The sequence below is a fragment of the Astatotilapia calliptera genome, chromosome 7 (genome assembly GCF_900246225.1).
Source record: "Astatotilapia calliptera chromosome 7, fAstCal1.2, whole genome shotgun sequence".
NCBI lineage: Eukaryota > Metazoa > Chordata > Actinopteri > Cichliformes > Cichlidae > Astatotilapia > Astatotilapia calliptera.
The window spans coordinates 8,461,485-8,484,625 of NC_039308.1; the positions used below are offsets into that span (position 1 = coordinate 8,461,485).

Consider the following 23,141-nt stretch of genomic DNA (forward strand, 5'->3'; position numbering starts at 1 on the left):
GATTTAGAAAAAAAAAAACAAAACTTCAAAATTATAGGTTATAAGGTAAATAACAGGTCAATACTACTGAGTCAGCAACCCCACTAAGAGTTGCTTAGTAGAGAGGAACAATTAAATGTAGTCTCTATCAAGAGCTACACAATGAATAAAAATGCATCAGCAAAAATCATGGGACAGATTAGGTATAAAATAGATTGATAAGAAGAGCACAAAATGTGGCAGGAGAAACCTGTGTGTGTGTGTGTGTGTGTGTGTGTGTGTGTACGTACATATATATTCCTTTAACAAAAGAATATATATTGATTTTGCTGATGGGTTAAAGACCTGATGATACCAAGTATGAGGCACTACAGCAAGTTGGCAACAAGAAATAATCACTGTTTATTTGCTATAAATGGGACACAGTGTAAACATTTGACCCTGTCAAAACTCTGTAATTCAAACTAACTGAACATCACAATTTCACAATAAAATGTATGATGAAAACAGTAACGTACATACATATTACAAACATAGTACAAGCATTTTTCTTTCATTCATTTTCTTGTCAGACATTTAAAAACCCTGTTTAGTAAGTTTTTTAAAGCATCAGATATTTTATTCTGAACAAACAGTTCATTAACACAACACTGTACCCTTTTGAATACATTCTAAAACTGAACTTGTGTATTAACAAGGGAAAAAAAATTACAATTAGTCAGCCCTTCTTCCATGCTCCTGCTACGTAGCCTTAGCTAGTAGAACAGTGTACCACTGAAGGTAAAACAGAAATAATGCGTGTAATAAGTAAAAGATTTAATTTATGCAGATATAACAACAGGTATGAGGAGATATAAAAACAAAACTTAATGAGTGTGGAGTATGGAGAGAGGTTTTTGGCTGCTACCTCTCATTTAACTTGACTCCCAGAATTAATTCTCCCATAACAACAGCAGCTGGCTTCCAGCTTGTGGCTCCAATTCCTACATTAGAAAAAAAAAATGGCAGAAAAGTTCAAAACAAATCAAATGCATAATCAAATTATTATATATTTATGAAAAATGTGTCTAATAATAACAATAATTAAAAAAAGGATCAGCTTTCAGTCCCAGTTTGTAACAATATGTATAGCAGAACATTTTAATCTTTTGTGTGAGGTTATTAAAATGTATTTTGATTGTTGCCTGGTTGAGGAATATACCTTACACCAGTGATTTTTAACCATCGGTGAGCCATGCCTTGAGGGGCGCAAAACACCTTTTTTGTTTTACACCTGTGGGCCGTGGGACATCATTAGTTATTAATTGAAGACACCAGGGACTACTGTTATCCATGAAAATCTCAGTTACAATACAGCTTCTCCCAGCTTGGTGAGAGTTGTTTAATCAGCCTCAATAAGCAAGCAGAAGAAGACACCCTGCCTGCCGTCAGCAAAATATATGGAGTAGTTCTTAAAATGCAAAAATGAAGATAAAAGTGACAACCCCCCCCCGCAAAAATTTTGTGCAAGTACAACCCTGACTTCCTGAATATGGGTTTGTGAACGGAAAAGAAAAGAAGCAGACCCAAGAGCCCAATGTGTGGAGTGTGGACTAATGCTATCCAACGAAGCACTAAAGCCTTTGAAATTAAAACGGCATCTCGAAACCAAACATCCCACACTCGCAAGAAAACCAGCGGAATATTTCAAGGGAAAAGAAAAATGGACAGCAGATGCAGGAACTGTCTGTTGTGTCACTGACTGGTAACTCTAAATGTGCTTTAAAATCTAGCTACCTTGTATCCAGACTTGTGTCACAGAGTAAAAAGTCTTTCACTATAGTGGAAGAGTTGATTTTGCCTGCCCCTGTACATATGTTTCATGAAATGATCGGAGAGGCTGCTGCAAAAAAGGTACTGACCATCCTACTCTCAAACAACACTGCAAGCCACCATATCATGGACATGGCCTTAGACATACAGCATCAGCTTCTAGAAAGAATAAAAAGTAGTTCACTGATGTCACGAATGGTGCATTATTGCTGGTTTCAGTTTGTTATCGCTGGGACAGCAGAAGACATGCTGTTTTGTGGAGAGCTACCAACACGAGCCACGGCTCAGGAATGTTTCCGCTGCATTGACAACTACTTCACTGAGAACGATCTGAACTGGCAGAACTGTGTTGGGGTGTGCACTAATGATGAAGCTTCAAAGACTGGCAGGCATCATTAGGCAGATCTTTGATTGTGCACCAGAAGCGAAATGGACCCACTGTTTTCTCTACTGTGAAATCCTTGTAGCAAAAAAGATGTCACTTGAGTTCCACGAGGTGATGGATGTAAACTATCAAATTCATTAAAAATAACTACAGATGTTTTACCAAGCTTTGTGAGGACATGGAAGCAGGTCAGGTCCAGCTGCTCTACCAGAGTGAGGTAAGCTGGCTTTCAAGAGGACTGGTCCTCAAGCATTTATTTGAACTGAGGAACGAGGTCTTCTCTTTTCTCACAGAGAAAGAAAATCTGCTCTTGCACATTATTAAGCCAAGCTTGCCTACCTCTGTGACATTTTTTCACTGCTGAACCAGCTGAACATCTCACTTCAAGGGAGAAACAGCAACATGTTTTTTGTTGCAGACAAAGTTGAAGCTTTCAAGGGGAAAATTGCTTTATTGACTAAGAGGGCCCAGGAAAAGAGGATGGACATGTTTTCACTTTTATCTCTCATCTTGGAAAACTCCCCTCAAGTGAAGATCAGTGATTCTGTCTGTAACACCTTTCACAACTGACAGAGAAATTTGATGAATATTTCCTATTTTCTGCAGATCCCACTCAAAGTGATGTCGCTTTGCCCTCACATCTCTAATCCCATCTTCTGGAAGTTTCCACCGATAGCACTTTAAAGTTGCAGTGGGGCAAACTGGACCTGGGCTCCTTTTGGATTGCTGTCTCAAAGGATGTCTGGCACTGAGAGCTGTGAAATTCCTCCCATTCACAACTACATATCTGTGTGAATCCGGATTTTCCACTGTGACCACAACCAAGACCAAAGCCTGAAACAAACTCAGAGAGCGAGTCTTTCTCTCTGCCTTATTGACCACAGTCTACAAAACTGTCAATAATAATATGCATAACAGTATTTCAAAAACTGCTCATCTACTGGGATTTCTCTAGGGTTTGCAGAGAATGGTCTGAAAAAGACAAAAAAAAATTTTTTTCCAGTATATCCAGTATCCATTTTTTCTGGGGAAGAAAGTTTTATAATAGGGTCAGGATTTGGGATAAATATGAAAGCACAGATTTATCATGGGCTTGGCTTGGCGCTTTGCCTTTTTTATTCCAACAACACTGTGGCCCGGTGCTGAAGGTCAAATTCATACGTTTGGTATTGGAAGTACTAACCTACTAACCTCAACCCCATCAAGAACTAGAATGAATATAATCCACCCACTGTTATCATCTTCAATGCCCTGTACCAACACAGAGCAGAGCAGCTACCTGAATGCTACTCCAACAGAGGTCGATTATCTTGTTAATAATTTTACCTCCTCACTATGTATGACTCTGGATACTGTAGCTCTGGTGAAAACATAAGGCCTCAAATAAGAAGTACCTGATTCTGTGGTATAATTCTCAAACACGTAGCCTAAAGCAGATGACTCGTAATCTGGAGAGGAAATGGCGTGTCACAAATTTAGAAGATCATCATTTAGCCTGGAGAAATAGTTTGTTGCTTTATAAAAAAAGCCCTCTGCAAAGCCAGAACATCTTACTATTCATCACTGATTGAAGAAAATTAGAACAACCCCAGATTTCTCTTCAGCACTGTAGCCAGGCTGACAAAGTCAGAGCTCTATTGAGCCAACCATCCCTTTAACGTTAACTAGTAATGACTTCATGAACTTCTTCACAAATAAAATTTTTATCATTAGAGAAAAAATTACCAATAATCATCTCACAGATGTAATATTATCTACAGCTACTTTTAGAAAACTGGCATGATTCTATCATGGAAATAACTGCATGGGATCAGGAACACTACCACAAATCACCATCTATAAATGCATTTCACCATGCCATCCACAAATCAAGTTCAAGTTCTCTGATACAAAGAAGAAGCCGGAGGCTATATGTAAATATGATACAAAAACGCCACCACCGTCTCTTTTAACCAACGTAAAATATTTGGTGCATCATAAAACTGTATATAGAAAGGACCACAACTGCTGAAAAGCTAAGATCCTCTATTAGACAAGAAGGGGACTAGAGTTCTCTCCCAAAAGATCTGCAAGTTTTAATGGGTGTTAAAAGAGGGGATAGCACACAGTAGGAAACATGGCTATGTCCCAAGTTTTCTGAGAAGTGTTGCTACCATCACCTTTTTCATCTTTAAAAGGGGATATTTGCTCAGTTTAAGCATTCGGTATGCTTTCTGTGTTTTTTGTGGATACAAAAATTGTTTAATGAGATCAGATTTTATTCACATTTTACACAACATTAAAACTTTTTGGAGTTTGTGTTTAGTTCTAATTTAGTGTTTGCAAATGATCCGTTTATTAACTGTTCACTGCATTCTCTGCTGGAGCAGTATGCCACTACCATTCGTGCTGGCAGTCACATTAACTGCTTGTACCAATATGTGAAAGAGCTTCTGTGCTGTGATGCACCCTGTATATGTACCTGCCCATCCCTGCTAATCTGGACCTTCTTGTTGTCATTCCATGGGTTGAGGATATGCTGGGTGCACTGGAAGGGAATATTTTCTTTGTGTATCCATTCTACACTGAAAGCCCCTCCTAGTTCCATGAGGCCCCAGTCATGACAGCTCTCCTCCTGACTGACGACAGACGTCATGCGAGCATAGCCCTGTGAAAAAGAAAACAAAAACACAAGTTTGGTCTTTCAAAACCGATTTTCTTTTTACTGTTGCAATTTCACAGTCAGCATCATGACTCTGGCACACATGATCATGCATACAGAGTGTCACCTGGAAGTGTCCAGAGCCCTGAACAGAGAAGATAAGGATGATGGCGCTATTCTCCAAAAAGGCCTTGGTGAGTTTGGTCTCATTACTTGGTGTAGTAGACCAGATGCCTTTTTGCTGAGAAATTTCCAAGTTCCTGATGTTGCTGCTTTTCATAATAAAGTATCGGACTAATGTCTGATGGCAGGCCAGCTGAGTGCACACAGGCTTCACAACCTGCTGCAAAAGTGGAGAGAGAAACATTAGCAAGCATTACCATCCAACCTCAATAACCCATCATTTAGTTAGTATGACTGTAACGTGCGCCAAGCTCACCTGTTTGTGTTTAAAAAAACCCCCAAAAGGAAGCAGACACTTAGAGACTCATTAGTTCATTTTGTTTGTGCTCTGTGTGTGTTTCCAAATCATATCAGATGCACTGTACTGAAAAATTATTTTAAAGTTGTTAACATACTGAACTGAGTTGAAATATTTGTTACTGGCAACACAAAAGAACCGGACTAAGATTGTCTAAGATATTAAATAAGATGAAAAACGAAAACATAGGAGTCTCAAATACATCTCAAATAAAAAAAATAAATACATACATAAATAAATAAATGATCCAAAAAGTAGCTATATTAATACTGAAACAAACAAGAAGGTAAAATATTCCCTCCAAACAAAACATACAGATTCTAAATGAGCAAATCAGTCCATGCATGATTACATTGATCAGCCCATGGAAAAGTCTATTAATGCTTATTGGACTGACAATTGTTGGTTTGAAAATTTTTACATATCACCCAACCTTAAAGGTTTCTGTCAGTTTATTACAGAGTATCTTGTAGTAATATTTAATAGAGATGGCACGATACCACTTTTTTATGTCCGATACCGATACCGATATCATAAATTTGGATATCTGCCGATACCGATATGAATCCGATATAGTGTTTTTTAATCAACAAAACTGTTTTTTTAAATATCTTGCTGCATTTTGTATAAGTTCATACTCAAGTTTAAAACAACAACTACACTAAAGCTATTCTGTTATACCTGTATGCAAAAAAAAAGATTTCATAGTTCAGCAATACTGATCAATCTAATAAACTTAAACCTACACCATCCTCCCTATTCTGGTATTTTAAAGAGTACTTAGCATAAATATTAAGCAACCTAACTAATAGGGTTCCAACTCCCAGCAACAACAAAAATAAAAAAATAAAAAAATAGGTAACCACCCCTCACGCTCCACCTCATGATGCTTAATCGACGTAATCAACCTTAATTTGATGCAGTGTGAAAAAAAATGCACAGAAATCAATTATTTTTCAAGAAATATTAAATAGATTCAACATCTTTCTTCAACAAAATTGCAGACTGCACAGATGGTACCTTCCCAAAGGAAAAAGTACTATAGCTTACTAGGGTATATATATTAGACTTAATAGTTACTATATACAGTAATTGACTTCTATTCATTTTACATCAAATTAAAACTTTGGGTGTCAGATAATTATTTATTAAAAGCTAGACATTTTAAATGAGAATAAGAAAGAAAAGTATGTCTTTGTGCCCCCTTTTCCCTGTTAATGCCCTATCGGCCCCCCTGGCTAAACTTTGCTAGATCCGCCCCTGCACAGTTACCAGCTGTCAGCTACGTAGAAAAAGATCCTGGAGTAGAAAGTAATATTAAATACATTCTAACAATAGCTGATCAAGCTTAAACGTGCTGCTGTTGTTCAGCCGCTGGTTTACTCTTTCTGGTGCAAAGTGGGCCAAAAACAAACTAGAGAGACGGACTCGCGACAGAAAAGCCGATCAGCTGATCGTTAAGCAGTTTCATGATTGAAGTAGCAGCAGGAGAGGCAGTCGCTCCATATATCGCTTGTTAAGCTTAACGCAGGAATGCTTTACATTCAGAGATGGACTTACACACTTGCTTTACTTCTCTCGGGGATAACTTTGTCGGAGATGAAATGCTGGGTTGCTAGCGAAGCTCCAAATGCTATCCAGACCACCGACAGGTCCCGCATGCCACAGCCGCTCTATCACGTGATGCATACTGCTCTGACGTGCTAACGTTCTGAGGTGAGTTACAGCGTGTTGCAAGTTTTGTGAGGTGCTTTCGTGATATTTAATGGATCGGATTACATTTTTTATTTTTCTCCGATATCCGATCCAGTAATTTAGGTCAGTATCGGACCGATACCGATACGTAATATCGGATCGGTCCATCTCTACTTTCTACTCCAGGATCTTTTTCTACGTAGCTGACGCTGGTAACTGTGCAGGGGCGGATCTAGCAAAGTTTCGCCAGGGGGGCCGATAGGGCATTAACAGGGAAAAGGGGGCACAAAGACATACTTTTCTTTCTTATTCTCATTTAAAATGTCTAGCTTTTAATAAATAATTATCTGACACCCAAAGTTTTAATTTGATGTAAAATGAATAGAAGTCAATTACTGTATATAGTAACTATTAAGTCTAATATATATACCCTAGTAAGCTATAGTACTTTTTCCCTTTGGGAAGGTACCATCTGTGCAGTCTGCAATTTTGTTGAAGAAAGATGTTGAATCTATTTAATATTTCTTGAAAAATAATTGATTTCTGTGCATTTTTTTTCACACTGCATCAAATTAAGGTTGATTACGTCGATTAAGCATCATGAGGTGGAGCGTGAGGGGTGGTTCCCTATTTTTAATTTTTTTATTTTTGTTGTTGCTGGGAGTTGGAACCCTATTAGTTAGGTTGCTTAATATTTATGCTAAGTACTCTTTAAAATACCAGAATAGGGAGGATGGTGTAGGTTTAAGTTTATTAGATTGATCAGTATTGCTGAACTATGAAATTTTTTTTTTTTTGCATACAGGTATAACAGAATAGCTTTAGTGTAGTTGTTGTTTTAAACTTGAGTATGAACTTATACAAAATGCAGCAAGATATTTAAAAAACAGTTTTGTTGATTAAAAAACACTATATCGGATTCATATCGGTATCGGCAGATATCCAAATTTATGATATCGGTATCGGACATAAAAAAGTGGTATCGTGCCATCTCTAATCCAGACCACCGACAGGTCCCGCATGCCACAGCCGCTCTATCACGTGATGCATACTGCTCTGACGTGCTAACGTTCTGAGGTGAGTTACGGCGTGTTGCAAGTTTTGTGAGGTGCTTTCGTGATATTTAATGGATCGGATTACATTTTTTATTTTTCTCCGATATCCGATCCAGTAATTTAGGTCAGTATCGGACCGATACCGATACGTAATATCGGATCGGTCCATCTCTAATATTTAAATCTTGGAAAACTGAAGAATAGAATAGAACATGACTGACAAGAGAAATGACTGCAAAGAAATAACAAAACAAAAAAACCCAAAACTCGTCAGTTTGTGAATTCAAGATAAAAAAAAAAGTACACTAATGGAGATCTTAAATACATTTTATGAACAGAGAATTACAAAAGTAGACTTTTAAAGTCTAGGACAGGGGTGTCAAATGTACGTCCCACATCCGGCCTGCGATACAATTATATCAAGCCCACAAGATAATTTCATATTCAGTCATTAATGGCCCGTCAGTACGTCGGAGCCAAAAAAGACAGCAAGTGTAGTGGTACAGGCCAGGTATACAGAAAGTTGGGTAGCCGGATTTTAATTAAGCATGTTGGAAAAAAAGTGAAGGAAGGAGCAAAAATGTGAATAAGCAGCATCTGGAAAGCTGAGTGTAGAATTGTGGAGGATGAAAAGATTCAAACTTGTACCTTAAAACTTGTGTGTTTTGTCTAGTAGTAGCAGATGCATATAAGGCATATAAGGCACAGAAATGTGTGCATGTAGCACAGAGCCATGGCTCGGTGTCGTGAGTGTCTAAATGAGTCTCACGGGCTTAAATGTGGTTCAAGCTATTTATACCTCTTAACTTGTTTGATCTGCTGCTCACCACAAACAAGCACAAGCAGAAATGTTGGACTTTTAGCTGTATTTTCATAAGTTTACCAGGTTTTTCTACAGATAAAAACCTCCCTTGTGGCCATTCATACTACACAAAGTAATAAAGCAATAAACAATTAAACTGTTGAACCCCAACACCTCCGGTACAGGGGCAGAACATCTGGTTTAGCAAGATGTACCGCCAGATGCTCAAAGAGTCATTTCAACAACCACCAAACAGCTAAAACAGCAAACAATTAACAAGAAGGTACATAGAGTCCACAAATAGATATGGACATACTGTCAGGAGCTGAAAGCAGAAATCTCGCAGATTCTGCAGGTTTCGTCACTCTGACAGCACTGTACACAAAACTTCTTTTTGCTGCTGGTTCAATAAAGTTTGGTCAGCCACTTTTTCTTTAGCCCAAAAATTACTTCTAACAAAAAAGCCAAATTTTTGCTACTTAATACCGAAGAAATTTCAGCTTTCACAAATTATGCCAAATTGCTAAATGCTTAGCTATGTCTCTAATAAATACTCTGTGACTTTGTGAAAAACAGAAGAGTAGCTGTTTTTCACTTTGTCTTGGTCCGCGGCTCGGTGTCTGAGGAGCGATTGGGATGCCCAGGTGGCCACGCCAGTCCATCAGTCACCATTCAGTGGTAACTACGGTTGATGTGGAATTTCTGGTTTCTATGAACTGTGTTAATCCTGTCACTGTTTGCTCAGGTTATTGTCCGCCGCGTTCAAGCCTTCACCTGCCTGTCCTCCTGGAGTTCAGAAAAACCGCCTATCATCCTCTCCGTCTTCCTGGAATCCTCTCCCGCGGACACTCACCCCTCCCTCCGGTTCCCACGGTCCGACCCCGATTGTAAGATAAATAGTTCTACCCCTGTTGTATGCCGTTATCTCTCCAGTAACTCTCTCCCCTTACTGTTGCAGCCTCCCACGGTCCTGATTGCAGCATCCCCAAATCATTTATCTCCCGGTCTCTTCTGTTCTAACATTAAAACAGCGTGTTCCCTTTGGTTATTCCGGGTCACCTTTAGTTAAGAAATAAAGTTAATTTGCGTGCATTCCCGCGTATTGTGTTTGCTTCTGGGTCCAGCTTGCGTGTTAGAACTACGGTTCTTGACACACTTATTACAAAACTTTTTCTGTAATTTTACACATTTATTTCTTACAATTTAAGTCCAAAGAGTTGTGCTGACCTATTTCTTTCACTTCATCATGAACAGTTAAATAGTAGTAGGGAAGTTTCACTGGTCTAGCCAGCTTAAGATCAATGTAAAATGAGTTTGACACCCCTGGTCTAGGATATGCATTGGGTATCCATCAGTAGAGTTTGAAAGGTGTTAGGAAAACATGATGTGTAGAAATAAACACTGCTTGGCAGACTGTTCATACCTTTCTTGAGAAGAAATGATCAACGGTATCTGACTGACAGTCCAACGTCGCAGAGCAGGAAGAAATACTGGAAGACGGATGATCAGAGAACTGATATCTGGACAGGGAGGGCTCATCTTGGCCGTGGGGTTGAATTTGATGTAGGTCTGAAGCTGTTGTTAGACAAAACCTAAAAGAAAATGATTAAATGGTGGAACAGTATGACCAACTATGTTACTCACTGTGACTAACATATAAAAGGTGTATCGAAAAGAATAATGTGGCTACACTGCAGGCGAAAGCGCATCAAATCTGACTTTTTTGACCCTATGCGACCCATATCCGATCATGGTATGACAGTGTGAACAGCACAAATCCGATATTTTCAAATCCGACCTGGGTCACTTTCGTATGTGGTACTAAATCCAACACATATCTAATGTTTTAGAAAATGACTGCTGTTTGAATGGTCATGTCGCATTAAATCTGTCTTTTACTTCACTGACACAAGACGGACGGCAATTATCAGCGCTGGAGAAGCGCTCGAAGACATCGTGAAAGCTTCCTGGCCATCCCGTGTAGATGTTAGTGAAACTGTTGGGAAGACAACGTTGGAGAAACGTGAACATTTTATTTGTACTGTATAATCTGCAGATTCTGACAGAAATTTCCAACTATCCTTTGAAGCACTGCTCCTCTCTAAAACAGCAATAAGGATCATTATTAGGCCATATGTAAATAACAAAATAACTTTATAACTTAAAGCAAAATTGGGAAACAAAGTCCAAAACAAGTCTTTATATTAAGGGCCATCAGTCAAACAATACTGTTTGGACTGGGTCTAAACAGAGCGCGTTTTGTGTGACATCTTCTTTTGCGCATGCGGGCCGCTTTGAGGGTTCACACTAGAGCGCGTTTGCTGTCACATTTTATGTTGGGTCTGCACTTCCACAGGCCAGGCTAGTTTAGAAACTTCTCGTTACATACAACAGAGGTAGAGCTATCTTGTTAACGACAAAAACAAGACAAACATCTTTTACTTGCTAGCAAGGGAAGGCTTGGTTGGAACCAGGCTCTTGGAGCTCAACGCTCCTCACCTGTCTCCAACCCAACTTGTTCATCAAGCCGGCCTCCTCGCAGGGTCATAAAAGCAGGAAGCTTACCACACAAGAAACAGATCTTTCAGATAGGATGTGCCTAATAAAGCCTCCCCCAGCACCTGAGTAGCTGGGGAGGTGGTCAGAGACAAAGGAATGTCTTTGATCCTACAGTTTGAACTAAGACTTACAAATTTAAGAAACACAATGACAACATTTAAAAATTTGACTCCAACATTTATTTGTAGTGTGAACAAGCAGACAAAAAAAAAAAAAAAAAAAAAAAATTGGATTTGATCAAAAAATTGGAATTGAGCATTAAGACCTGCAGTGAACGTAGCCTATGATTTCAAATTTTTTACAGTCTGCATCATTTCACTGGTAACAATTGAAACATGTACAATTAGAAAGAGGGGATTGGTGAGTTTCACATGGTTGCTGGGGAGTATTTTAACAACGCAGTGGTTGCATGGATCGCAGACATGCTCGCAAAAGTATGGAAGGAGTATAAACTATTGTACAGACATATCCCATATGGAAAAGAAATAGTAAAAACTTATATGTGATTACTCATGAAAGTGGCCACTTTCGCATTACTTTCATATATTGTTTTAGTAAGTATCCAAAACATACAAGTTTCATTATATAATTTTTCAAGGGATCTTATATCTGTTTTCACTCTTATATGCTTTTCATACAAATTTCACACAAGACAGATACAAACTTTATAAGATATAATATATCTATATCTATCTATCTATATATATATATATATATATATCTATATCTTTTCCATATGGGTATGTCATGCACCCAGAAGGGGACTCACTGAGTACTTGGGAACACTATAAGCTTTGTATATAAAAAGCGGCTGCTGAGACACTATGCACCTCAGCATCCGCTGATCCACTCTGTAATCTAATGGTTGAATGTGGAACATTTAGGTGCTTGATTTTATACACCTGTGGCCATGGAAGTAACCAGAACATCTGAAATCAATGATATGAGCGAGTGAATACTTTTGGCTACATAGTATACATGTTAATATTAACTAAAATCTCAAATCCACAACCACACAGTAGAATTACAGTGATTTGATTCTTGTTTTGTTTTTATTATTATTTGATTCAGCTTTTCCTTTGCTCCTGCTAAATCGCTTTAATAAAATATCCTGCTTTCAAAAAGTCTAAATTGTGGAAATCTTTACCATTTGATTTATTCCTTTTTAACTAGAAAGTAAAAAACATTTCCCCTTGAATTCTTGAATAAAATATTTAGTTTCTTAATATATCAGCTGTTATCGAGATGGCAAAATAATAACATATCTACTGTCGATATCTACTCTTTTGTCCTTTTGATTGATTTCGGATTGACAGGACATAATAACAACAATAGCATTAATTACACTGCGGTGTAAAAGCTATTGAACTCTAACCTTTCATTGGTGGTGGAGGTGGTGGGAAGTCGGGGAGTATTTTTGGGGTTTTTCACAGAGGTCCTTGTTCCTTCTTCTAATGGCATGGGCCTAGGCCGCTGACCAATGCCAGTGGGCTGCTGCAGGCCTGCTGCCTGCTCCTCTGCTCCAAGCACCTGAGGAAAGTTAGTTAAAAATGGCAGTCACTGAGAAAATATAGTGTATCCAAATAAGTGAAACGTAAATGGAAAGCAGAAGAATAAGACATACAGAAACCAGAGTCTGAATGACAGCCTCATCCTGTTGTGACCAGGGCTTTGAAGGACAACGGATCCTCTTGATAAATAGGCTTTGCCACTTCTGCCTCAGTTCAGACAGCAATCCTGCAGCCTGACCACAAGATACAACTTTATTCAGAAATGTATGTAATAGTTTATACCAAAATATTAATGTGACAAAATTCAAACAACACCAGAGAATATAGAAAACATAATTACAAAGTAAATAAAATGTATAAAGCTCTTTTATAGACAAGCAGTCAGTGCTTGGGAACAAAACAGGATAAAATAAGAATATAAAGTGCCACAACAGAAATACAAAATTAATTTAAGACAGAATAAAGTTAGCTGGTAATTTAAAAACAGTTTCATCAATAAAAAATCTGGTTAAACAAAACAGTTTTAGCTGCTTGTTAAAATAACCCACAGAGTCATTTATAAGTAGGTAGAGTGGAAGGCTGTTCTAAAGCCTTTGTGCCACCAACTGAAATGCTCCGTCTGCTAAACTACATTCTGAGCCTTTGATCAAAGACTGCAAGCAGCAGTATGTTTAGTAAGAAGCTGGGATAAATAGTCTGGCAACTGTCTTTGTATGCATGTAAACAAATACAGCCACGAAGACCACATGTCACAGCTTAGAACTGTTCATTAAATGAAAGAAACAGGAATGAGATTTTACATGTAAAGGCCCAGAGAGGAATAAAACACTACACCGCCATTTCAAACACTGGACTTGGCAGCTGAACAAAAAGAAGCAGAGTTGGCAATTTTACGCCAGATAGGTTTCCTAATGCAATATCCAAAGGGATTTGTGTCTCGGAGGGAATAATTTATTAGTTTGCCAACTTAATGTGTAAACCACGGCCTTGCCTCAGAGAACTGTTAATCATAGATGGCAACCATAGACCAATGCTAGTTGGAGTCTCAAATAGGATGGAAGGAGGTAATATCTCTAATAAGGCATGATGAGGGTCTTCTCTAGACTATTACTTTAATTTAGTCATTAAGTGTAATTGGCCAAAAAGAACTAAATGACTCAGGACACTGAGAACCATCTTCACAAAGGGTTTAACTTGAGTAGATTTTGGAATTCAATTATTTACAAAGTGACTGAGAAATGCAAAGCAATTAAAATCCTCCTCCTTATTATGATTTATGAGATTAAACAAGAGGATTTTTAATCACTGGCAGACAACAGCCCAGATGTTTTCATATAGGGAAAATAACAAAGGACTCCAAAAGGTAAAAAGTTGGCATTGGAAGCAATGTTCCCTTTGTTCCCACCTCTCTGTCCATTTCAAAGCCGAGCCAGTCATCTATCCTTATCTCGGATAGATCCTCTGTCTCACTGTCACTGATGTCATCCAGTGGATTTTCTAAAAGAAAGAAAATTAAGACATTGACTCTGTGATTCTGCACAGTGTGGGCTTATAAAATGTGGCATTTAAAAGATTTAATGTGTCTACATTTTAGGTTTTTTTGTTTTTTTAAATTAACAATGGTCAAGAAGACCATGTCTCTAGGAAATTCAACTCAGGAGTCAGGTCGTGAAAGAATAACCCAAGAACCTGAACCATGACCTATCTCAAAGTGAAACTAAAGCGCTTGAAATGAATGATTGAGAGTATCGTTCCTTGTAATAGTCTCTGAAGATGTATGCAATTTTTTTTGGTTCGTTATTGGGCTGGTTTGTTTTCGAATCATCCATTTCATTAAAAGTTATGTGTGCTTATTGGCTTCTTAAGTCTTCTTGTCCGTAATTTTATGGCCTGACTCAAGATAATTTTTCTTTAAATACTTTGCTTTTGACTCTGCTCATATAAGAATAACTCATAATTTCCTTTCTTATTGTGTTTATTTGTTGTTGTGTTCATTGGTCAGCTTTTCTGTTGTGTTTCTGTTCTAAGTATCCAGAAGTGATTAGTTTAGCCAATAATTAAGATATATTGTTGTCAGTAAACAGTGAGGTCTAACAAGCAGGCATTGCCATATTTTTCCCATGTTGCATGTCAGCACAATAATCACATGCACGTTGTGGACAATCTTAATCTTTGAATTCAGGTGCTTTTAGTCTCTTTGTCAAAGGTATAAAATAAAGTACCTAGATATACTACAATGCACTGTAAGTAATATTGCAAAGTGGGAAGCATTCAGAAATTCAGCCACAGAGTGGGAGACCACATAAAGTTAAAGAGTGGTGCAACTAAGTGCTGAGGCCAGAGTATTTTTGTTCATATTATGCATGTATTGTACACAAAACTTATATTAACATTACCAAGCTGAGCTATGTAGTATTATGACTTGCTTACCATTAGTTTTCTGTACAGCAGGTTCATGGAGGGCAGAGCTGTGTAATCTGGAACAACCTCCAAATATGGCAACAGTGATAGAAGTCACAAGGGTGCAACAGCGGACAGTGACCATCCTGTGGCCTCGGCTCATCTCGTCATAGATCATCCAATCTGTGGGAAGGGCCTGGGCCATTCTGGTTTGGTTCTTCTAAACAGGAGAAACACACATTCACACGACTAAAACCCTTTCCTTGCACTGATTTAAAACATTTTTAAATGTTATGTAAGAGGGAAAATAGTACGGAAATAATGAGCCAAGTGTGGTAAAAGAAGAATTAGATGATACCCAAGCACCTGCAATGACACATGGATCCAATGAGCTGAGAATAAATAACATGTTCTAGGTACCCCAGGTGGAAGGGAACAACTGCACGCACTCAAAGCTGAGACTAAGTAACATTAAAAAAACGAGTGCTAGAAAACTGAGAAGTAACAGGGCTTGATCGAACATCTATAGCAAATGTGCAAAATACAATCCAAAGTGATCAGAGAGGTAAAAGGAGCATTAAGAGCAATAATTGTACAAATGGCAGAGCAGCTCCAGCATATTCTAGGTGAAACCTCAAGAGGTTTCTGTCCAAAAGAGTGCAATCCCTTTTTAGATTAACTACTGGGCTTTCATCAGATTTGAAATTATCTTGTAGGAGAAGAATTAGAAAAGTGGAGAGAAAGTAAGAAACAGCTCATATTCCGAATATCACATCTGTCAAACATAGTGGAGGGAATGTTTTAGCATGGGCATGTAGGACATCCAATAACATCAGGTCACCAGTGCTTATAGATGATCTGACTGAGTGCACACACTGAGTGTAATTAAGTGATGTACTGCATTACTTTTAAGAAAAGTGTTCTGTGTAATACGTCTTCTAATTACTTTGTTGAGTAATGACCCCAACACTGATCACAAAATAGAGGAGACATATACGTCTAACATGCAACAACATGCATGGATGTAATGTCTTTAATATGCTGCTTAGAGATTGTTGCGACTCTCAAAGTTGAGGCAATAAGAAGCGATAAGAGAATCAAAAGGAAATCGAGAACATGGGAATAAGTACTTCACAATTAATAGAATACTTTTGTGAAACTGCTTGAATTAAGGCTGAAAGTTTACACCTTGAATAACATTTTGTCTTTGTTATATAAAATCCACTTTGGTGGTATACATAGGAAAAATGACAAAACTTAGGTCATTCTCCAAATACCCATAAAGCTAACTGCATGTATGCATAAGACTGTGTGTGCGTGTGTGTGTGTGTGTGCATCTCCTACCTCCTTAAACTGAAACTGGCTTAGGACAGATGTGGGATGAAAGTGAAGCTTCTTCAGGGAAGACTCTTTGTTGAAATTAACCATATTTGGGTACATGCCAGCTACCAGGGCTGCCTTCACCATGGCCCAGTTTTCCGAGTTTAGATTCACATCACGGATGTCACAGCCCCCACGGGCTCGCACAAAACCTGGGGGACAAACAGACTGCTTACCTTAACTAATCCCTAACCCTTCCTTGTTATTCAAATTTCATAGTAAGGTATAAATCAGTTTTAACCTTGGCCAAAAACCACAGGAATGTTTAAAAACACTGGCGGCTGCCATTGCGACCCCTCAGCCTCCTAGTAAATACACCTATAGTATCAATTTACACCACCGTTTACTCAAGTTATCGCAGTTACACGATTTTCCAAAAACCTGACCTCTGACCTTGAGGTCAAGGTCACCAGGATTCAAACTCATCTGAGATTTGATTTGAAAATCCTAGGTCACTTAGATATTTCAAATTTTTCTTTAGTTATTGGTTTCACAAAATTTTCAGAAAACTTTACCTCTGATCTGGTCGAGGTCACTAACATTAGAATTTATCCAAGATTTTTAGGAAATACACCTACAGCATTGAAACTGGCACCAACTTGCATGTATGCATGCACTCATTAACCCCCTGTGCTACTTGACTGAGCAGATCAATTTTCCATAAGTTTAACTGACTTGATGCTATACTCTTGTTTAAAAAGCATTACTTAAATTTTTTGAGTTGGGTAGTAATAATCCCTGTAACAGTCATAAGATATATCTAATACTTTATGTAAATTACAGTGTTCACAGATATTCTGTCAAATTCAAGCATTTTCATCAACTTTGCGTTTACATGCTGGTACTTTACACTGATTAATCTGGCACTGACACACCAGAATTCCTATTGTAAGACTTTAGCCACTTCTAGTAGCCTATCAAATAGAGGACAGTACAGAAAAACACACCGCAGTGAAGGAAGAAACTCATTGAGGAAAAAAAATGGGGGGCACACAACGTGCAAGTAAATTAGAGGCCCTATTAAGTGAACTGATATACAACTTTAAATGATAATTTTTTTTACAATCCACACAATGCTGTCCAACCCAATTATGTTAAATATCTGATTTTCATGATAAACTGAGGAGGATTAAATAAAAGAAACATTGAGAATTTCCCTGCTCAATGCTCTCAGGGACAGGAAATACCTAGGGCTTTGCCCTAAACACTGAGAGCCAGTTTCTAGAGAGCAACCTGAAGGACTGACTCAAATCATTGGCACTACAATCAGTGGTGTGAGCTATCACCACACAGTGATCATGTTATTGTTCCAATAAAAAGTAACCATGTTAAATGCAAATGAGCTAAAACATGCTTCAACAGAATGTAACATAATAAAACCAATATAAGGTAAAAAGGAATTTAAAGAAATTTGACATCAGACTTGATAAAATTAAGCAAAGAAGAATAGGTTTAAATAAAATATATTGATAACATAACAAATGATTTCAAAACCCAAAAAGCAAAAGCAGAATTTAAAATGGCCATTTAAGACTTATCCAATAATGCCAGCAGCAGGGTTTGGGGTCAGCGAATCTAACCTTTAGTGAGTTATGTATGGAATATCACAGAAAAAAGTAGAACTGACCAATTGCACGGAGTTGTCCTAGCAGTTGTGTCCTCATGCCAAGTATCATGTCCATGGTAGCCTGGGACAAGAAGTTCTTCTCACAGAAGGCTCTCTCCCAACCTTCACTGCGAGCCTTTTGCCATGCCTGGCACCACAGAAGACAAAGATGTCAGAGAAATGTTTAACAATAACTTTTAATCACAAGGGACTGACCTCAAATTTGTAATCCAAAACATGTATAAAAATACATTTTTATAGATCATCCCAATTAATGAGTCAATATTTTTTAAATCACTGATCATGCATTTTTGGTAGATATCTGTTAAAAGTTGTCTTCTTAGTGTCGTTAAGAAATTATGAGATTTACTTTTGAAAGGGAGATAGGAATAAATCAACGCAAGCGTCGTAAAACCCATCATTACAACATTGTTAAAATCAAGCACTCAACCTAAAACACTCTTCGTATGGGTTTCTGCCTACCTGGAAAGCTCTAAGTAAGGCCATGTGATCACTAAAGGTGTTGGAAGTGAAGCGTTTTCTGCAGCTTAGAGCAGCTCTCTTCTGTGAGCTTTGGGTGGGAAGAATGAAAGGGTCACGATATGCCAGGGTACAGGCAATGGTTAGAATGGGGTCCAGACACTTAAGAACAACAGCACACAGCACCATCTTCCCCAGATTGGGCTCCACAGGTAGATCAGCCAGGTGGTAGCCCAGATCAGTCAGGTCTTCAAACTGGTTCATAGCATCTATTTTCTAAAAGTGAATAGAAAGAGAAGAGTGGTGAGAGTCAATATGGACACAAAGGCTTATTGCCAGATTGTTTCAAATATTACCTTCAGCATTTGCACAGCGTTTCGGACAGCATGTGTGGGAGGTGGCTGGGGAGCCTTGGCCAAGAATTCAGCTACTGGACAGGAGGAGGGAGCCAGCAGTTTGGTCTGCAGACACAGTTCCTTACACACACAACATGATCTAGTGTTTAGAATTATTGGGATAAACAACCTACTGTACTGTAACACAGGTAACACACATCTATGTTACATGTGGAATTTTAAAAGGTGAAATAAAGCATCCTGCTCTTTAAGTAAGCCATAGTCAAATTTTATATCATGTAGCCATCATGATACAAGTTTTACAAATACTTTATTATTGCACAGTAGCGTTTTCTGCTCAGTGGCGCTTGATAAACTGCAGATTTAAAGTTTATGTGTAATGGCATCATTTTAATCACATATTGAATTTGTATGTCAAAAACACATCACATACAGATGCATTTTCATTTAGTAATGGTAGGTTAATTCAGGATAAATAGGTTAGTTTGCAGTGATGAGTTGACAGTAAAGCTCTGTGTTGAACTGGTGCACAATGGCAGTGGTGCTCATGGTTAATGTTAGGTTACACAAGTGTAGCAGAGATGAATTTGCATCTAAACTGATGATGCTTAGAGTCCTTCACTGAATTCCAACTTCAAACCAACTGTATCCTGTCTAGTTTAAAGATGGTATAAACAGTACAGTGTCAGTGTAGGGGATGGAAATCAGCCAGGATAGCTGTGAAACATCTGCTGATATCTTGTTGAATTCAGCTGTGTAAATCCACAAAGAGCAACAAGTCAGCTGATCACAGCACATAAACTAAGAAAACCAACTGGAGCTCACATTAGAAATTATTGAAAGTTATTGAAAGATTCTTTCCCTATGCTGAGCCACTACACAGATCTTAGAGTTTCACCACCTGTTGAATTCCACTGTAATCCCTGACTGTACTCATTTTACTGCTCAGGCGTGGAGAAAATATAGAATTATCTTTCACTGCTTGTGGCCTACATAATAGATTCAAGCTGAGTACATTCCTTAGAATTTGAATTTAGATTCAAATAAAATTTGCATTCTTATGTACTAATATTATTTTATTATAATATTAATATAGCACAAGGTTCAGTTACCTCTGTACAAAAATGGACAATAGAATTGTCCCTCAAGGAGCTACTTTTTGCTTTTTTAGTTTGAGTACATTTCAAAACCTGTACTTTTTTTACTTTTACTTGAGTAAAGAAGTTTCTTCAGTACTTTAACTTTTAACAGAGTATTTTTTAACTCAAGTATCTGTACCTCTACTTCAGTACAGAAAGTCTGTACTTTTACCAGTTCTGTAGATAACCATCAGTTCAACATAAGTGTTATGACTCTGCATGTTCGCTATAAAACTAATAGTAATGTTTTTGCACTATAGCCAGAAGTTGTAAGCATAGCTATAGGCTTTGATAAAGGAATATATATTTTACATATCATTCTGCAGGTGCAGAACAGCAACCAACTCCTGCACAACTGCAGGAATAGATTTAGACTTGAAACATGAACATGTAGTATGTTTCTACCTGTAGAGGCATCCGGAGGAGCTGTGGAACTTGGAATTCCAGCATATTGTTGAACCTGAGTCGACTAAAGAGATGGAAGCAAACCCCTGGCCTGCAGCGCCCAGCTCTGTAGACATGTCATTTGTTTAACAGCAATGGAGTAGTATTTGGTTGTAAGAGTAAAACCCATAAGCCAACAATGTAAGTTTTAGCATAGTTTTTTTTGATACTTATAATAAAAATATGAACACTACAATACCTTCCTTTCCTTTGCAGAGCACTGGCTTTTGAGATCCACACAGTCTTTAGCATGGACACATTGCTGAGAGTATCAAAAGACTTCTGCAACAGGCAACGTTTCAGTTAAATACTAACACCTTTATGAAATCCATAGAGTCATAATTTAAATCCAACTTTCTGAAGTGTTAGTGTACCTCTTTGACCTTTCCAGAATCAATGACGAAAACAACATCATTGATGGTGATGCTCGTCTCAGCTATGTTAGTAGAAAGAATCTGAAATGAAAAACTGACCAGTTACAATCTAGTTTCATAAGCACATTTCCTTCAAATATCATTTTGCGTTATATTAAATGAATAAAATACTCCTGAGCGATGGCACAAATCACTAGATTACAGCTTCTTTTGTGAAATGATGTTGAAACTTCCAAACTTCATAAAAGAAAGCAGACAATGCTGAATTAAATTAATGTCGGACATACCATTTTCCTTTAGGATACATTCTTCTGGGTAGGAGAATGAGGTTGTTTTTTTTTTATATATACACTTCACAGGTTGGTTGTTCCAAGTATCCTATTCTTCTTGTTCATTATTATAGGTCAAACATGTCTCGTGTTAGTTTTGGGGGTTTTGTACTACTGTGGAATAAAGTTCTAATCCAAACATTCAAATATGAACCAGATCTGAAGGCTGCACTGCACTGTATAAAGTTAGTATGAATACAGCCTATGCAATTAAACAGTCAACAAAATGGCTCAGTAATGGTAATAATCCCTAAATACCGTAATTGTCGGGCTATAAGCCGCTACTTTTTGCACAAGCTTTGAACCCTGCGGCTTTTAGTCAGGTGCGGCTTTTCTATGGATTCTCCATGATTTTTGTCATATCATAAGACGATTTGTTTTGTTTGTTCCGCTGTTGTACGCCACTACGTTGCCTGGCGGAAGGGCACTCCAGCAGTGGATTCTGACAGCGTGGAAAAGTGTGAAAACATCCATGATCACCAACGGATTTCGAAGTGCTGGACTGCTGCATGATGGAGAGGAGGACACCGCCACGGCCCTTCAGAGGGTGTTTGACTCTGACACTGACAACGAGGATTTGTTTGGTTTTGAAAGTGACAACGAATGAAAGAAGCTGAGAGTGGATGACGAAGCCACCCTGAACCTGTTCGTTCCGACACTGGAGAAGAGGACTTTGGTGGTTTTAGTGCGCAGGAATATGGTGGTGAATGACTGACTTTTCTTCTTGTTGAAGCCGTGTCACTGCACCTGAGCCTAAAAGGTAGTCCGAATCTATTTTTCTGGTGTGCTGTAGGTTATTGTTATGTACTACATTTGTTACTCATTTATGAAGCACAGTACATGTTTCGTACTTGTAATTACCAGTACTTGTACATATACCTAAAAAGTTATGCAAATATGTACCCGTAACTTGTTTTTCAAAATATTAATAAAATATTAATGTCTCCAAACAGCCATCTCTTTCCTGACAATTCCCTTTGTGCATATTCTCTTACATATGATAAGTCAACATTGAAACACCTGCGGCTTTTAGTCAGGTGCGGCTAATGTATGTACAAAACAGGATTTTCCCCTGATTTTAGCTTGTGCGGCTAATATTCAGGTGCACTTTGTAGTCCGGGAAATACGGTAGTTCAGTTCTGCTAAACTATTTGAATTAACTCCAAATTAAGTCTGGACCAAAAATTTGGTCCAGACTTAATTTGGAGTTAATTCGCATACACATGCACGCATACACACACAATACACCATTATACATCATCTGAAACACCAGTGACTCACTATCTTCCTGACACCAGGAGGAGAGGTCTTTAAGGCTTTTTTCTGATCCTGAGTCTGCATGTCTGAATGTAGAGTAAACACATGGTACCTAAGAAACAACACACCTCTATCAGAAAGCATGCACTTTTCTGCAAGCTTTTGTCTTCTCAGCACAACTTAATAATGAAACAAGCTAAGCAATGAAAATTAAGGACATATTTGCATTACATTACATTACATAATTTCCTATCAGCAACTAAATTGACCATGTGGTTACATTCCCAAATGCTTACAGACTTTTAGAAAAAGGTGCTCCAACGTGACCTGATACATGCCCCAACTTTTCTGAAATGTTTTACTGGTATATCAAATATGTTATTATATAAAACAAAGACAAAAAAAAACTCATTTCAACTTTGGGCTTAACATAATACCAGAATCATTGGATTGTGT

At 38.0% G+C, this 23,141-nt stretch overlaps 1 protein-coding gene across 1 annotated transcript in view; it reads right to left on the reverse strand.

The window, feature by feature from the left end:
• Positions 1-357: 357 nt before the first annotated feature.
• Positions 358-23,141, reverse strand: part of ythdc2 (YTH domain containing 2) — a 41,148-nt gene continuing 18,364 nt past the window's right edge. Inside the window, exons 16-31 of the mRNA XM_026172852.1 lie at positions 22,710-22,797; positions 21,100-21,180; positions 20,925-21,007; positions 20,687-20,792; positions 19,143-19,262; positions 18,790-19,062; positions 18,328-18,454; positions 16,665-16,852; positions 15,351-15,540; positions 14,326-14,417; positions 13,034-13,153; positions 12,785-12,939; positions 10,274-10,442; positions 4,945-5,160; positions 4,638-4,823; positions 358-962 (exon numbers count right to left, since the gene is read on the reverse strand). Coding sequence (XP_026028637.1) covers positions 912-962; positions 4,638-4,823; positions 4,945-5,160; positions 10,274-10,442; positions 12,785-12,939; positions 13,034-13,153; positions 14,326-14,417; positions 15,351-15,540; positions 16,665-16,852; positions 18,328-18,454; positions 18,790-19,062; positions 19,143-19,262; positions 20,687-20,792; positions 20,925-21,007; positions 21,100-21,180; positions 22,710-22,797 — 2,245 coding nt within the window. The 3' untranslated portion in view covers positions 358-911. The remainder of the gene's footprint in view (positions 963-4,637; positions 4,824-4,944; positions 5,161-10,273; positions 10,443-12,784; positions 12,940-13,033; positions 13,154-14,325; positions 14,418-15,350; positions 15,541-16,664; positions 16,853-18,327; positions 18,455-18,789; positions 19,063-19,142; positions 19,263-20,686; positions 20,793-20,924; positions 21,008-21,099; positions 21,181-22,709; positions 22,798-23,141) is intronic.